At 44.4% G+C, this 15,951-nt stretch overlaps 4 protein-coding genes across 8 annotated transcripts in view; 2 read left to right on the top strand and 2 right to left on the bottom strand.

Moving 5' to 3' along the window:
• Window positions 1-193: 193 nt before the first annotated feature.
• rhno1 (RAD9-HUS1-RAD1 interacting nuclear orphan 1) lies at window positions 194-2,335 on the bottom strand. The gene is made up of 3 exons (XM_086201859.1): window positions 1,929-2,335; window positions 1,587-1,768; window positions 194-1,433 (listed from the first exon to the last, which is right to left on the bottom strand). Exons 2-3 carry the CDS (start codon window positions 1,743-1,745, stop codon window positions 738-740), a joined length of 855 nt encoding a protein of 284 aa, XP_086057985.1. The 5' UTR covers window positions 1,746-1,768; window positions 1,929-2,335; the 3' UTR covers window positions 194-737.
• foxm1 (forkhead box M1) lies at window positions 2,145-8,160 on the top strand. Of its 5 annotated transcripts, none has more exons than XM_086201855.1 (9): window positions 2,145-2,318; window positions 3,313-3,789; window positions 3,902-4,044; window positions 4,729-4,923; window positions 5,031-5,159; window positions 5,333-5,392; window positions 5,749-5,791; window positions 6,104-6,279; window positions 6,359-8,160. In XM_086201855.1, exons 2-9 carry the CDS (start codon window positions 3,351-3,353, stop codon window positions 7,133-7,135), a joined length of 1,962 nt encoding a protein of 653 aa, XP_086057981.1. In that variant the 5' UTR covers window positions 2,145-2,318; window positions 3,313-3,350; the 3' UTR covers window positions 7,136-8,160. The 5 variants fall into 5 exon arrangements, with proteins under 5 accessions (XP_086057981.1, XP_086057979.1, XP_086057983.1 ...); XM_086201853.1 differs by having other exon boundaries at window positions 5,743-5,791; XM_086201854.1 differs by lacking the exon at window positions 2,145-2,318 and adding an exon at window positions 2,756-3,185 and having other exon boundaries at window positions 5,743-5,791.
• A 195-nt stretch (window positions 8,161-8,355) lies between these two features.
• LOC147262717 (cystine/glutamate transporter) lies at window positions 8,356-14,743 on the bottom strand. The gene is made up of 12 exons (XM_086201858.1): window positions 14,340-14,743; window positions 12,373-12,499; window positions 12,169-12,284; window positions 11,949-12,074; window positions 11,678-11,777; window positions 11,141-11,185; window positions 10,673-10,796; window positions 10,487-10,590; window positions 9,777-9,873; window positions 9,114-9,263; window positions 8,856-9,033; window positions 8,356-8,623 (listed from the first exon to the last, which is right to left on the bottom strand). The coding sequence occupies exons 1-12, from the start codon at window positions 14,569-14,571 to the stop codon at window positions 8,559-8,561; spliced, it is 1,464 nt and encodes a 487-aa protein (XP_086057984.1). The 5' UTR covers window positions 14,572-14,743; the 3' UTR covers window positions 8,356-8,558.
• Window positions 13,227-15,951, top strand: part of ppfia2 (PTPRF interacting protein alpha 2) — a 176,327-nt gene continuing 173,602 nt past the window's right edge. Inside the window, exons 1-3 of the mRNA XM_086201844.1 lie at window positions 13,227-13,260; window positions 13,327-13,488; window positions 14,307-14,499. The gene's annotated coding sequence lies outside the window, so the exon portion shown is untranslated. The remainder of the gene's footprint in view (window positions 13,261-13,326; window positions 13,489-14,306; window positions 14,500-15,951) is intronic.

Here is a 15,951-nt window from a genome sequence, read left to right as displayed (position 1 = left end):
AAACATGTTGACCCGATTGTGTTCATTCTGCATTCGATTTAAAAACATATGGCTTAAAATTCAGTAACTGCAGGGTGAAAACAGTACATTAAGTTAATGCAGGTTAACAAAAGAGTAAATACGATAGATTTATTAAGATTAAATGAGGCAAAGATGGTGCTACAAAAAAAAAAACTGATGCCATTTAGAAATATATATTTATTATTGTTGTTTTCCATCTTGCATTTTGTTTCAGTTGTTACATAGCTGGAAGAAAAGGTGTTGTATTAGCATCTGAGTTTTAATGTTGGGTGTGTGCTACCTGCTCTGGAGGACGGTCTTTTCCTTAAATCTGTCATTATAATGCAAACACAACTGAATAACAAAAAAAAGAGGTCTTGGAAAGGTCATGACTTGTTTCGAGTATGAAACATGTTTGTGCAAATGAATCCAACAGAACCTTCCTAAGCAAATTATCAGGCAGAATTTTCGATGCGGTATTTATTTGATAAACTGACACAATTAAATGCGACAATCATTTCATCCACTGCTGGTTTTCAGTGTTCTCATAATGTCCTTGATTTATCACTGTAAGATTCAATAGACCTAAAAAAAAAAAAGAGAGAAAAGGGAGAAAAAAAACCTCGCTCTTGCAGCAGTTGGCTTCATTGTTTTGCTCACAGAAAGAATCCTGGTGACAGAAGTGGCTCGATGAATAATCTATCTCCTCTCCGACCGAGTGACTGATCATCCTCACGTCATCCGCTGTGAATTAGCACGTCTGAATCAGAGAGGTGGCCTCGCTCTTTCAAGAACGACATCAAACCACTCCTCCTCCTCCATGTCACCTTCAACCCGTAGTCCCTCTCTGGTGTGTCGGCCACCAAAATGTCAGGCGGCTGATTGTGTGGTGGTGTGCGCGGCTGAGCCAGCAGCCGGTGCACAGCGGGAGAGGAAGGGCAACTGTTCTCTTCTTGAATTACTTTTGGAGTGTCAACATCAGGCAGTGGACAGACGCTGCTGACATCGGGGCTGCTCGCCTCACTGGAGGCTGGTGTGAAGGCCGGAGTTCTGCCTGTCACTTGGATTGGTGGAGCTTCATCCAAACATCTGCTGGAGGAGGCTGCACCATCACAACATCTCCTCACCGTCTTTTTACGAGCTGGAGCCAACTGTCTCTTTGGTGTCTCTAGGCTCCCCGCACTTTTATTTTGGCATGATCCCAGTGGCCGGTTCCCTCCTTTGGTCGAGACAGCGGACTCCGTAGCATTCTTTCTGAGTGTTGGCTTTGGTTGATGGTCTCTTGACCTTGACTCGAAAGATAAGGAGGGGTATTTGCACCTGGTGTTTTTCCTGGACAGCTGACTGCTGTTGAGAATGCTTGTGACTGAGTGGCACTTTCTTCTCCCTCGTCTCACTGGGAGTGCAACTGAACTGTCGAACTGTGGGCTTACCTAAATTATCAAAAATACATCAGACAGACAAACTGATAAAAAGAAGGAAATAAGTCAAGCTATGCAGTTGTCATGCAGGGACACGACACTGTTATGCTAAAGGGCACTTTAATAGTGGATTACAATGTTTTGGAAACACAATAGAATACTTACCCAAGAACTACGGCGTGAGTTATTAGATGTATCTGTGAAAAATTCTTTGGGGTTGTTTGCTGCCCGGACTTCAGGCACATTTTGGAGTCTGGCCCCACCTACAGGCTGCTCCAGGAACTGCAGCGTAGGCTTTTCAGTCTTAATGGTTTTACGGGGCATTAATGGAAATCATGTCCAAAGACCTGTTAGATTGTAAAATCACTACATCAGTAAAATGTCGAACTCGGTACACCTTTACATTTGTCAGATTAACTTTACTAGGTGCGGCTCGTATGTCCGGAGGGTTGGACTGTCTCGTGTTTTCATTTATACATAAACATAATAATCATAGATTTCACTTACCTCAATGAAGGTCTTCACGAAATTCCTCGCTCGCATTACATATGCAACAGAAACACGACGTTATTTGTTACTGCTAAGGTCTTTTTTATTTCCCCGAATATTTTTTTTTAACTTTTAATTCCTGGTTGCCACAATTCTAAGCTCCGATTGGCTGAATCTTTTCTTTGCCTTACTCCTATTGGCTGACTTCTACATCACGTGAACAGAGTGACGATGGCAGCACCCACAGCGCCAAAATTCAAACTAGTTTCTGAATCGCCCAGATGGAACGTAAATAAAACGAAGCAAGAGGAGTTTATAAGTCTAAATCTTTAATATGAAACAAGTGTTTCGACAGCTAACAGGAGTCCAGACAAACGAAATTTCCCGGGACATCACAGTAATATGAAGGTTTGCCTCTAGCTAACTTCATCTATGTTATTGGCGTAGTTAGCTTACGTAATGGTTAGCCACCTAGCTAGGTCCGCTTGACATCTAACTCCTTTTATTAGCTGCTAGTTCATTTTCACTCTTCTTTGAGCAGCTAATATTTGGTAGTACAATGCAAAGCAGACATGTTTCCGTCTAAAAGTGTCACACTTTTACACTTTAAGTATGCCTGCTAGCTCGGTGCACGTCATTCGTTAGAATACAGTTAACTTTTGTGTCAACGTCACATCATTTATGTATCTTATTTCAGTAGACTTATACTTTCACCAGTTCTTCCACGGGTTTGGTTTTAAATCATTTAGATATAAGACATTGGTTTGCTTTTGGTGGTACGACATAACAATGAACAATGATGCAAATAGGTGCTGACGTTATCCGTCCACCTGCTGTCAGTGTAGCTAGTGCTAACCAAGCTAGGTTAGCTTAATAGCCGAGCGAGAGTGAGTGTCCATCTGTTTTGATGAATCATTTTATGCCAACATGTGTTGGCGTTATGGCAGATGTTAAACTATAAAGCTATTTATGCTGCACGACTGGATGTGCCAGGTAACGTTAAACGTTGCTAACGTTACATTCGACAACGTAAAAGACGTGAAGTTGCCAAGGTGCACAACTAACTTTTATATGAAAATTAGCCTCTTTATACAGCAAACGACCTGTTGCACACGCAATATGAAAGTAAAGTTCACTTCGAGCTGAGGCTAGCACACCTGCTATGTCAGTCTAACCGTGTTTGATTTATTCAATCAAATATAAATTATATCCAGTATATCCAAGCAGCTTGCTAGCTTGCTAGGTACTTGGCACCATTGTGAGCCATTCTGACAGGTAAATCCTTATACTTATTTTCTGTAATTCTGTGTAAAACCTTTTTTGGTACGATTATTCTTTTACTTTAACTTTAATATGTCAAGAGTCACTAATGTTTTCTTCTTCTTCCTCTGCGTTATTCCAGAATACCTGTGATCACCAAGGAACATCTTCAATGATCTAATGACCATGAGACGGAGCCCAAGGAGACCCCTGATCCTCAAAAGAAGAAAGTTGCCTTTCCAGCAAAATGATTCACTTCCAGCAAAGTTGCAAAGTCGCCCCAATTTATCTGAACCAAAACAGGAACCTTCAAAATCACCAGCCTGTCAGAGTTTCCCTGATGGCATTCGCATTTTGGATCATCCGTCTATGTCCGACACGCAGGTGGTTGTCATTCCCAAAACAGCCGACCTGAGAAGCGTTATCGGGGCTCTCACTGCTAAGGGTAAAGAGCGTGGAGCCCAGGGGCCGAACAAGTTCATCCTTCTGAGTGGGAGTCAAGACAGTGAGTGTTTTCATCAATTCACCACTGAAGAGGTCGACATCTCCACCAGAACTGCAGTTGGACATCCATTGAAACCAGACAGCACTCACACAGCTCTCACTGGAATTAAACCATGTAGGGAAATTAGACACCCCCCCCCCCCATGATATTTCCAGAATACTATGATATTTCCAGAATACTAATTTTTGTCTTAGCAGTCATGCTGTTGATTTTTTTTCTTTATCAGTGAATAAGGACCTGGATTGCGGCCCTTTGGATGACAGCCTCACCAGTATTCATTGGCTTGACAGGGTCAGTCCCTTTAAACCAGATCCTGATCAGCTGAGCGCCAACAAGGAGAATCAAACCTCCAATTCACAGAATTTCCAGGTCAGTCGTTCCATCCCTCCGCAGGTCGCTTACAAACCTGAGCTCTAGTCTCACCTGTCTGACAATAAATGAGTTACTTGTATTCACAAATGTATATTTCAGGCACCAGCGAGCAGCGGTGCGATATGTGAAGTAGCTTGGTTGTAGATAAGTACGGTGCAAGAGAAAGTGGTTGCATTACAAATTAAAGAGAGGCAGAAAACTGAGCTAAAACTTGTTGAAAGTATTATGAGGTGATGAGAATTGTTGTGTGGAGAGTTTTTCATGTTGATGTTGGACAGAAACGTAATGTTACTTTCTTTAATCATAGCCGTGTTTGAATGGGACACGCTGTCTTTTGTGGAAATCTGCTTACTTTCCATCCTCATCTGAGCCAGACGAGAAGATAAGTGAGCTGCGGTTTAGCTTAGCACAATGAATGATAGCGGATGGGAAGTGTTAGCACACCTCTGGCAGGAGTCATCAAATACGCTTTTCTTCAAAAAAGTCTGTAACATTCACTTCATAATGAAAGACCCACACGAGCGGAAGGCCTCTAACATCGTGTCGGGCTCAGGAGAGGATAAACTAAAGTGTGTCTGCTACAAGAACCTGCAGAAACCCAGGACAACCAGGGCTTCAGGTACAGATCTGCGTTCATACCGTCTCATCCATCCCTGGGTTTTCTCTCTTTTTCTTGCACAGACAAACCAAACACAAAACGATATAGAAGCCATTCTTAAACGGCCCCTGTCTGAGAGACCCCCCTTCTCTTACATGGCCATGATCCAGTTCGCTATAAACAGTCAGAGGAACAGGCGGATGACGCTGAAAGAAATTTACACCTGGATCGAGGATCATTTCCCTTACTTCAGAGAGGTGGCCAAACCAGGATGGAAGGTAGCGACGAAGCGAGACTGTAAATTGATATAATTCACTGAAACCAACATGGAGAGGTTTTTTTTTTTTTTTAATTATTATTTTTTTCCGCCAACTTCTAATTGCAGAATTCCATCCGACACAACCTCTCGCTACACGACATGTTCATCCGCGAGACTTCACCAGATGGCAAGATTTCTTTCTGGACCATCCGGCCTGAGGCCAATCGATGTCTCACCCTTGACCAGGTGTACAAGGTGAGCGCAGGACTGTCGCCATCACTCAGATCGCGACTTCAACATAAAAAGAGGGACTTCTCTGGGTGATCTTATCTTCAATAATGTCATGTCATTGTCAGCATATCTTCTATATTTTGTACTCCTGGTGGATTTCCTTTTTCCTCCGTCTCATTCGACGCTCTTCTCTGCAGCCCGGTAGTGACCCAATGACCGCTCCCGTGCCGGTGCCAATGCTTTTACTTCCCCACCAAGTAAGATGGCTTTACTCTTTCTCACCTCTGTAGGAACAGTCCTCACCTCTGCTGTGTGGGAGCAGAGAGGAAAGAATCTGTTTAGGGTGCAGCTGCAGCTGAAGGCTCTCACTTCTGTTGTAGGAGCTGATTTGAGCAGCAGAAGGGCAGACATGTTCAGACACAAACATACGAATCTTACCTCCACACTGGAGAGTCGGCTCATTAGAGAAGCTCTCCGCAGTTTAGCCTTGTCTGTACTTGTAAAGGAGGAGAACTGCAACTTGGTGTTGTTTTCTAGAGTTGAACAGCACAGTAAAGCTGCCAAGATTGTATCCCTGGTCTATTGAAGCACTCTCTTGTTTGCCCAGCAACAGAAGAAGCTGCTTCCTGATGCAGTGATCACACCGACTGCTTCTGGTGAGTTAATAAGGTAGAAGGAAGTGGATTGAGTTCAACTGAGAATAAATAAATGTTCCATCAAGTTCAACTGTCAAAGCTAGCTGTAAAACGTTTAATTTATGAGTGTTTCAGTTAAGGATGGAAGTGGAGAAGCATCAGAGCTCATTAGCTCCCTGGATCAATTCCAGTGTTTGGTTTTTTTGGAGTGTCAAGCGTTTAAAACAAAGATGTGTGAGACTGTTGCTACTGCTAGCTCTCAGGCTACAGTTACCAGACGTCCTCGCTGTTCCCAACTTTTGTTCCTACTCTTTCCATCTTTCCTTCATGCAGAGAAAAAGATGAAACCCCTCCTCCCTCGAACGGATTCCTACTTGATCCCTATCCAGCTCCCGGTCGCCTCCTCCGTCTATCTGCCATCCTCCTCATCAGCCCAGCTGCTTTCCTCTCGCTCAAAACAGAAGCAGAACCATTCCAGAGGAGTTAAGAGAGTCAGGATAGCTCCAAAGGTAGAGAATGGAGAATGGCCAGTCAATTTAGCAGCTAAAGTACGGGAGAATTTATGCATGATGTTCTTTTGTCTGACAGGTGACTCATAGCGAAGCCCCGCCTCAGAGGAGCAAAGAAATCAAGGTGGAGGTGAAGGAGGAGCCAGTGTGCATTCCGGTTACAAGCGGAACCCCTAAAGCTCTTTCGACAAGACAAAGCAGCGGCTCGCGACGTAAACAGAGCCTGGTTCAGTCTCTGCACGAGGAGCCCCTCCTCCTCTGCCCCGATAACTCCTTCCTTGACTCCGGCGTTGTCTCGGACGCTTCGACGTCCCAGGAGAGACAAGACACGGAGCTGGGTGAGCAGCACAGCCCCGACCGAGAGTTCTCCTTCAAGACCCCCATAAAAAGCAGCAGTCTGACTTCCTCCACTCCCAGAAAGCCCCCCTCTAATCTGTTCCCCGAGCCCTGGAAAGTCACCCCCGTTGGTAAGGGAAGCCAAATCATACCAGACGTCAGTCCCATTCGCACACCTGGAGGTCCGGCAGTGACCCCACAGCACGACTTTCCCAACTTCAGCTTCAGCAGCACGCCGTTTAAAGACTGGGCTCTCTTTAGCTCCCCGAAAGAACCGCTCGCATCTAGACAGAACACAGGCTCGCCCACCGAGGGCCCCCGCAGCAGCTGCTCCAGAGAGCTGCTCCAGGCGGCCGGGAGCCCACCCACCAACCGCTCCATCACCGAGGGCCTGGTCCTGGACACCATGAACGACAGCCTGAGCAAGATTCTGGTGGACATTAGCTTCTCAGGCCTGGATGAGGAGGACTTGGGAATGGGGAACATCAGCTGGTCAGAGTTCTTCCCCCAACTGAAGTAGCCAAGACACGTGGAGGTGGCCGTTTCTACAACACTAGGTGGGGCGTTCCTGGGAGGAGCAGTGATGCACGTTTATGAACACTTCTGAACAGATTTTGAAAAAGGTGAGTCAAGAGAACAGCAACCGTATTAAAAAGGAACATCCAGCTAACACAGAGACACAAAGATTATTTATCAGATATGGAAATCATTCGTTTGAAGGGAGCTCAGCAGGAGATGGTTTGGTCTAAATTCGAGTAAGCAACGTCCTGCTTGGAACACCGAGTCAGCAGAAGCGACACTCGCTGCTGTCCTCTCTGTCAGTGTTAGCTCGTTGATCGCTGTTTTAATACTAGGGATGTACGCGACTTCTACAGATTTAATATTCCTCTCTGGGTTTAACTTAAACTGTCAGTTTTTGTGTCCTTTACCATTTATCCTACCTATATTCGTCTGTATTCTTGAAGCCTTTGAAGAGAAATATGTGTGTAAGTCTTTATGTATGTCAATTTTGCACATTTTAATATATAAAGTAGCTTTTTTACATTTGTAATTGTAATTTTAATTTTTTTCTTTTTTGCCGGTGAGAGATCCCCACGCTCTCCTTGAGTTGACATTTTAGATTACGATACTAGATTGGTAGCAGTAGTGAAATGATCTAAACAGCACTAACAGGGTAGGATCGTCCTCCTACGTTAACCTTAGAACTGCCCTCATCACCCGATACGCAGACCCTCTCACTGGAGCTGTTCGCCGGTGTGCCGAGACACAACTTCACGAGGCTTCACGCACATGTCACTGCAAACAAAATATTATCGTTGGCATTTCTGGTAATGTGCTTTTTTGCTCTCTCTTTTTTTTTTTTTTATCCCTTTCATTTGCCACGAAATAATGCTCGGCTTTGACTTCCTCTTTGTCGGCGAGATGTTTTACGTTGCAGTGAGTTGATCAGTTGGCACTTAAAAGCATCAGGGAGGGTTTCAAAAGAAAAGCATGTGTCTTATTTTTGTGTTTCTATGATTGTACAATAAATCTGCTGGTGCCTCACACAGCATGTAGAGCTTTCATTCTGGATTAAGTACTCATTAATCTGGGTTGGTAACTTGTAGACCAAGATTTAAAAAAAAAAAAAACAACAACTTTAAGCTGTATATTTTATCTACAAACACTATAAAACTCTATTTTATTTCAGGGCAAAAAAACACACCAGAAAAGAACAAACACTGTCTTTGTGATTTTAAAAATGAGTTTATTGAAGATGACGAAAAACATATAAAATATTAAAAACTACTTGAATCTTTGAACGCTTATTCAAAATCCAAATACTACATGGTTTCAAGAGGGTTTTTTTGTTTTTGTTTTTAGGAACAACTAAAATAAAATTCAGGATTAAAAAGACAGTGAGACTTGTGAAGATGATATCTCCCAGGTGTCTTTGGGGCTTCTTAGTACGTCTTCACTTCCTGTTGTGCCACCTCAAGAAGGATCTGGATCTGTTTACTGCAGTAATCTGAGAATGTGAATGAGAGTCGGAGTTATTCAGGATTTAAAAGCTGTTTTACTTAAGCCGGGTCTAAACGAAACCCTCAGCTCTGGAGCCGATGAGTACGCTTTAAAAGATGGACCCCTCGATTCCCAAATGTAGCATCAAGTAGCACTTAGCGACGTAGCTTATCATGACTACGTCGAATCCTTTTCACCCATCAAGCAACTCTACGTCGGCAGATCTTTGCATGACTCACTGAATAGGTGCCTCCAACTTTGGGGCAAGCGGAAGCGGTGGACGGTCATGTAGTAAACGGGGACTCCAGTCAGCGTGAGAGCAAAACTCCGGCCTGTGTTCCAGGGGTCTGAGTAGAGAGACAACCCCACGATGAAGAAGCAAACCACGGTGAAGCTGACCGCGACGACCAGGGGCACCTTTTAGGGTGTGAGCACAACAACAGCTTAGCGGAGACGGGGGGGTAACAAAAGCACAGTGTAACCACAGTTCCGCTAACCTTGAAAGGCCTCGGGTGGAGGGGGAAGCGATAGCGATGAATGAGCATCCCCAGGGTTGCCAAGGCGATGAAGGACCAGCGAGCAAAGGAGGCGAAGTTGATGAGCTGGTAGATTTCTCCGTTGATTAACATCAACACCACCAAGGGGTACTGGAGACGCAGCACAGCGATGAGGACGCTCATTCCAACCTTCTTGTACGCGTTTTGCACATTGATATGAAAACTAAACTCCAAAAATGCAAAATATTTGATCCTATCAATCAAAGTAAGATTATGGATGAGAACGTGATTCCTGCTTCGGATGATTTCCTTTCTTACCTGTCAGTCTTACAAATAACGGTCACAGTGATTATGGTGTAGGGGAACTGATCAAATCTGACCCGTCTTAATATTTCTCTTTTGCAGTTTCATAATAATAAATGTTAAGTCAGTGTTCGTCTTTTTTTTCCCCCTTTTTCTATTTTTGGACGTGGCAAATATTTCTGCAAGAGGAAGTGGCATGGTCCCCTCACTGGACCTGCATAGTATCAGAATATCTTCCGGTTTGGTCTTCAAATGTTTTTGGCTTTTTAAAAAAAAAAAAAATTTGCTGGTTGATGTATTAATTAGTAACTCGCTGCTCCCATTGAAGTGCATATTTCAAATGCGCCGGGAGGAGCTCACCAGTAACAAGACGGCGGGCAGCGGCGTTTGTCTGCGGATGTGAATCATGGAGAAGACTGGCGGCCAGTGGCCCTCTCTGGCTCCGACGAACAGCATCCTGGAAGACACACCAACAAAAAAAATGGAGCTAAAATATATAAAAATAAAAGGAATGCTGCTGGATTCCTTCACACCAAAAACCCGCATGGACTGGATGGTGTTTGCCCTCGATTTATCTCATGAAAAGGACAGTGTTCAACTTGCACGAAGGAATATCAAAGTACTCTTCAATACTACTATGTATCTGGAATGTTGGTTTTTTTCTGCAGAAAAATAAGTGTAATTACCACATGAAACCCTTAAAACAACACTTCAGTCATTAAACAGCAGACAAAATGTCTCCTACGTCTGTAAGAAGTCGGTGTTCGGGAGGTTCAACATTCTAGTTGTGCGTGTTGTATTTGGACTAAAATATTTGCGATGTCAAATCTCGCTCATGAGGACCGCCTCTTAAAGTCAGATTTTTTTTCCCCTGAGGACAGACAACTCGCACTTTTCAGGAATGTGACAGCAAACTGCAAGAGTCAAATTCTGCACGTACGTCGTTCCACGCAATGGAGCTCAAACATTCAACGGTGAGAGCAAGAAGGGGGGAAAACAACAACAACAAAATAAACACATCTTTGACTTTAAGTAAGTGATCTGAATACTCGCTGCTCCACCAAAGTTACCTTGGCGCACCAAAGAAGCCACCGTTGAGGGCGCCGAGGCAGGACAGGGCCACAAGGATGGGAATGACAGAAGCCAGGCCCTGGAGTGAACGGTTGGCAAACGTCTATGAAGAAACATACACACTTAGACAATCACTCTTTGATCATCTTCTGCTGTTTTGATCCAGAAGTAGCATAGCCGCTAACCACAGCCACAGCCTCAGACAGCAGCAGCTCTGCGGGGGTCATCACGGTGTAGTAGGCCACATTCACAAGCACGTAAAGCACCGTCACTGTCACCATGGAGCAGATTATTGCCAGTGGAATGTTTCTGACATGAGACACGAGAGAGATTTAATTGTGTTTTTGTACTAAATGCACTTAATTGCCAGAGCCAGGCTAGAAGAAAGATACCCTTCTCTGTGGTAGCAGAGACCCACAGCTAACCGCTAGTTAGCTTAGCACCGCGAATGGTAACGGATAAGTTGTGTCACATAACTGTCAAAATGTATCAAATACACTTGCATCCAAAACAGTCTTAACTGTATCAATACAACACAGGTAGGAAACATAGCACTAAGCTAACCAGTGGTTAGCTTATATATATATATATATTGCATATTTCTTAAAAAGTTTGCATATTCCTTTAGAAAAAATAGACTCAGAAGCAGATACCGGTTTGGATTAATGACTTCTTCTGTGACAAAGTTCAGATAAAACCTAAAAGACAAGAGAAAAACCAAGCTAGTTAGCATGTCTCAAAGCATGTTTTAAGATATTTCTTAACCGTTCATTAATTTGTTGTTGATAGCATTGCAACAAAGTGACAACTGTAACGTCACGCCATTTGGGAAGTTAGCCTTGTCCATAAGCCCTCAAATGTGCAATACACTATCCGTGTAAATGAATTAACAAAATTATGTGTGTAAGTGTTTAAAACAAAATTAAAACACTTAACATTTCAAGACAGACCTGATCTTCTTTATCTCTTTTATGTATTTAACTGTATACAATCTGTGTACTCTGCTCTCCCCCCCATTATTTTTCTAAAGGTCTGGCTATGGACAAGAGTTAGACTCTAGCATGTCATATTTCTGTGTGCAGAACATGAGAACAAGCAGAAGTGGTACCGCATTAATTTGTGTTGTTCCTGTCTTAAAGCAGACTTAATAATTATATCGTCCCTTTGTAAATTAAAAGCTCTTCGCTTACCATCCACCATAAGCATAAAGGCCGTTGTAGAAAGCCAGTGGCAACTTATCCAACGTTATTGATTCAATCTCAAAACCGTTCTGGAAGTTTTCTGTCTTTCCTGCATAGAATAGAAATCACAGGTCGATCGTTTGGACCCAAAATTAAAAACCTGTCATTTTTGTAAATCCCTTCCTTCTTTATTTAAAAAAAAAAAACCTTCAAAAACAAAAACCTTTATTTTCCAGCCTCTGTAATGAATGGAAGTAAGGCTGCCTATGTGTTCTCTTACCTTTGGCCAGCGCGATGACTCCTGGGATGATGATGAGGACCAGAGCAAAGGTCTTGATGAAGGTCAGGGTGACCTGGGTTCGAGAGGCCATGGTCACACTCCAGCAGTTGATGGCTACCACGAACGCTGGAAGGGACACGGTCATGGAGTTGTTGAAAAAGGCAACGTGAAGCGTCCTGGTGTTCCAGATGGAAACAGGAAGTAGACTGAAGCCACTCACTTACTCCCAGGATGCTGACCAGTTTAATCAGCCCGATGGGAGCGGCGCAAGGCGCGAAGAAGGGTTCCACCACGTAGCGGCCAAACGCCAGGGACACATAGGACGCCACGGACGGCCTGGAGACGGCAAACACAAAGCTTATGATTTTATTTTTTTTAACTCTACGGGTCTAATTCATGTTTGTAAAATATCCGACTAACCAACCTGATGAATATGAACTCAGCCCAAAGACGTAGGAAGGCTGGCAGCGGCCCTAGGGTCTCCAGGAGATAAGTATAATGGCCCCCCGATTTGGTAAAACTGGTGCCCAGTTCAGCATAGCAAAGGGCCCCTCGTGAAACGTAGAACGAACTTGGTTTTAAAAATCCTCAGTCATAGGAAATTTTCTTACTGAATATTGCTCAAAAACCCTTTTTTTAGCCCTTCATTTTGTCTTACAGACACAAAGCAAAACCTGATTCTTTTACGCGCATCTGCTTTTATCATAAATTTCAAGCTTATATTGCATTTTCCTCTTCACCTGTGGAAGGAAATGCTGTGTTTCCCCTGGAGATGAGGCCTCACAGCAGGATCCTTCGCATACATGCGTCATTCATAAAATGTCTGCATTCAAATATCACCTATTTTTTTTTTATTCCGTTGATCTGATCTGTAGTTTCTGTTGCACACCTGCCCATCTCGGTGGAGGTAAACCTCCTCAGTACCTCGCTTTGAGGACTTTGCCTAGTTTTCCATGATTTATAGTTCCAAGAGGACAAGGATACACATCAGAAAAATGTCACGAAAGCTTTGCTTCATGACTGTCAGACTACATTGAGGGCTAAAATTCCAAAAGTGCATAATGTACTGTGCTAGTAGCATGAACACGGAACTCAGTTCACACTCATTTATTGTGATCTTGGGTTCTCTATTTTGACATTCCCTTTCTTCACTTACCTCACTTCCTTTACCTCACTTCCTTTCACCCCCCCCCCTTTCCTGAGCTCTGATTGGTTCTTTTCCCTGATTCGGCGCACCTGTTGGCTCCATATTTAAACCCTGCCCACCCTCTCCTTCACTTTTTCTTGATCACCGCATGGAGAGGATCTGCTGGTAAGCAGTTCGCTTCCTTTTAGATTTACCCTTAATCCCTCAGGTTAGACATTTGATCCATTATAGGTGCCAGGTGAGGCCCAGATCAGAGCCACAGGTGCCAAATGAGGCCCAGATCAGAGCCACAGGTGCCAGGTGAGGCCCAGATCAGAGCCACAGGTGCCAGGTGAGGCCCAGATCAGAGCCACAGGTGCCAGGTGAGGCCCAGATCAGAGCCACAGGTGCCAGGTGAGGCCCAGATCAGAGCCACAGGTGCCAAATACGACACAGAACCAGGCCCAAATGTAACATCAGTACCCCCACAAAATGACTTGAAGTGATCCTTGTCATCCAGCACCACCGTCAGGTCAATATTCTAGTTTGAGACCTTCCTGAATGCCTCGTCTTCTTTGCTGCTCGCGGTCAGAAATGGTGGCACAGACTGGTTTAAGATGCTCATCCTAGCGTTAGCATGGAGCACTCAAACCTAAAAGTGCAGCCTCACAAGCCTTCAGGTTTCCGTTCGGTCGTCGTTTCACCCGACGAACAGTCACATTCCATGTTTCTCAGAATCAGAGTCGATTAAATATGTCCACATAATTCAGTGATGCACGTGCAAAAAAACCCAAATGTTCTCGAGAATGTTTATGTGGGACCTTTAATCATTTATAAATACTCTTTTTACATTTGATTTTCCACAATTTAAAATTTCCTGATCCTTGCATTCCTGGCGTTCCGGATGGACATTCCATTCTATTCATTGATCATTGTTGTTCATTGGAACGCACACAAGTAAGACGGCTGAGGCTGATTAGAACCAGAGCTCAGGAATTTTTCCGCTCAGGAATTTTGTTTTTGTTTTTCACAACTGTAAAGATGTCATAAGTATGCACATGAAAAACAGAAATCCGTGTGGAAACGTAGCGGTTTCTATTTATGTTTAGTTTCAGGTTTGCCTCATCGAACTGCTTCAACTTTTTCTGACTGCAAAAAAAAAAAAAAAAAAAAAAATTCAAGGCCTGGATGTCAATTTCTTTTTTCCCCTCCAAATCCCCTGACTTTTCCAGGTTTTGCATGACGGTATAAACCCGGGATCTTACCGAACAAGGAGAGGACCCCACACAGCGCCCACACCAGCAGAGACAACCCCACGCTGCCGCTGTTCATCAGGACTCCCTTGGGTGCGATGAAGATCCCGCTGCCCACCACTGTGCCGATGATGAGGGACACTGCGGGCAGCAGGCTGATCTCCCTCCGAAGGTGCACCACTTCCTCTCCTTCCTTCTTCTCACTCCTATCATCCTCTCCTCTCCTCATTTGCGCTCCATCCATTTTTCTTCCCCAGACCACAAACTGTCACTTTCTGCAAACGTTTCCCACTCCCTTCTTTTCTTCTTCCTCTTCTTCTCGCCAGCCTTAAACAGCGGCTCTTCTTCCTTATAACCCCTTGGATGTTTACTTTGAGAATCTACACGAGGCTGCAGTGTTGACTCTACCAAACATGGCCCCCTCACACTCTCCCTCACTCGCTCTTATTGGCTCTCTCAAACACCCCCCCCCCCCCGCGCGCGCGCACGCACCCACCAGCCCAACCAAGAGCGTGGAACAAAGCCAGCTCTCCTCTAAGCTCCAGCAAGTAATTATGGCAGTTTCAATGCTGGTGTGTGTGTGTGTGTGTGTGTGTGTGTGTGCGCGCGCGCCCTAAGGGGTGGGGGTGTGTGTGTGTGTGTGTGTGTGTGTGTGTGTGTGTGTGTGTGTGTGCGTGTGTGTGCGCACGCCCTAAGGGGTGGGTGTGTGTGTGGAGGAATTTTAACAAGCAGCGCCATACTGACAAAATGAAACAGACATCATACAGTGGTCAGTGGAGTGAAAAAGGAGAAAAACAAGCTAATTGGTTTTGTTTTCTGTCACTGGGCAGCTCCCAGATCTTGGCAGAAAAGGGGTTAAAAAAAAAAAAAAAACCTCGCAGTATTTAAGATTCAGCTGAAGTAATCCTGAAAGTTAACGCTGCGACTTGAACTTTCCCGTTTCAAATATGGTGCAGCAGATTCAGACGGGGACAAGAACGTGACGACGTCGTGAATGGTCCTCCCTTGGGTGTCTTGTTGTTGAAAGTCGCCCTCCTACGGCTTTGTGCAGCTGCAGATTGACCCGCGTTCCCCTGAGCTCAAAAGACCTCCATCAAGCTGTACACACACACACACACACACACACACACACACACACATCCTTGTACTTCTATCTTTGTGAGTCTTTTCATTGCTGTAATACATTCCCTAGCCCCTCACCCTAAACCGAACCATCTCCACTGACTGCCTGACCCTAACCTTGACCCTAAACCTAACCAGAACCTGATTCTAACCTTGACCTTCAAACGGCCCTTTGAAGAAGTGAGGACCGGCTAAAATGTCCTCACTTTCCAAAAATGTCCTCACTCTGTTGGTTAATTACATATTCTAGTCCTCAATATGTAGCAAGTACAAGAACACACACACACACACACACAAACACACAGAGGCTTCTCTTGACCAGATTTATGCGAGAACACAAGCATCTGCGGTCAGAGGTCCTCTAGGAGCTTCAATGTACTCCAAAAAAATACTTCATCATCACAGGATCTTCCGGTGTATCATGGTAGTCACGTGTTTTTAGGGTTTGCACAACGGGATCATGTAATGTCACGAGACGTTGGGGGTGGAGGGGGGTGGGGGT

Source organism: Aulostomus chinensis, chromosome 4, assembly GCF_037954235.1.
Source record: "Aulostomus chinensis isolate RoL2024-O1b breed Wild chromosome 4, RoL_Achi_v1.0, whole genome shotgun sequence".
Taxonomy (NCBI): Eukaryota; Metazoa; Chordata; class Actinopteri; order Syngnathiformes; family Aulostomidae; genus Aulostomus; species Aulostomus chinensis.
Note: the sequence above shows the minus strand (reverse complement) of the source record. Positions and strands in the feature narration are given on the sequence as shown.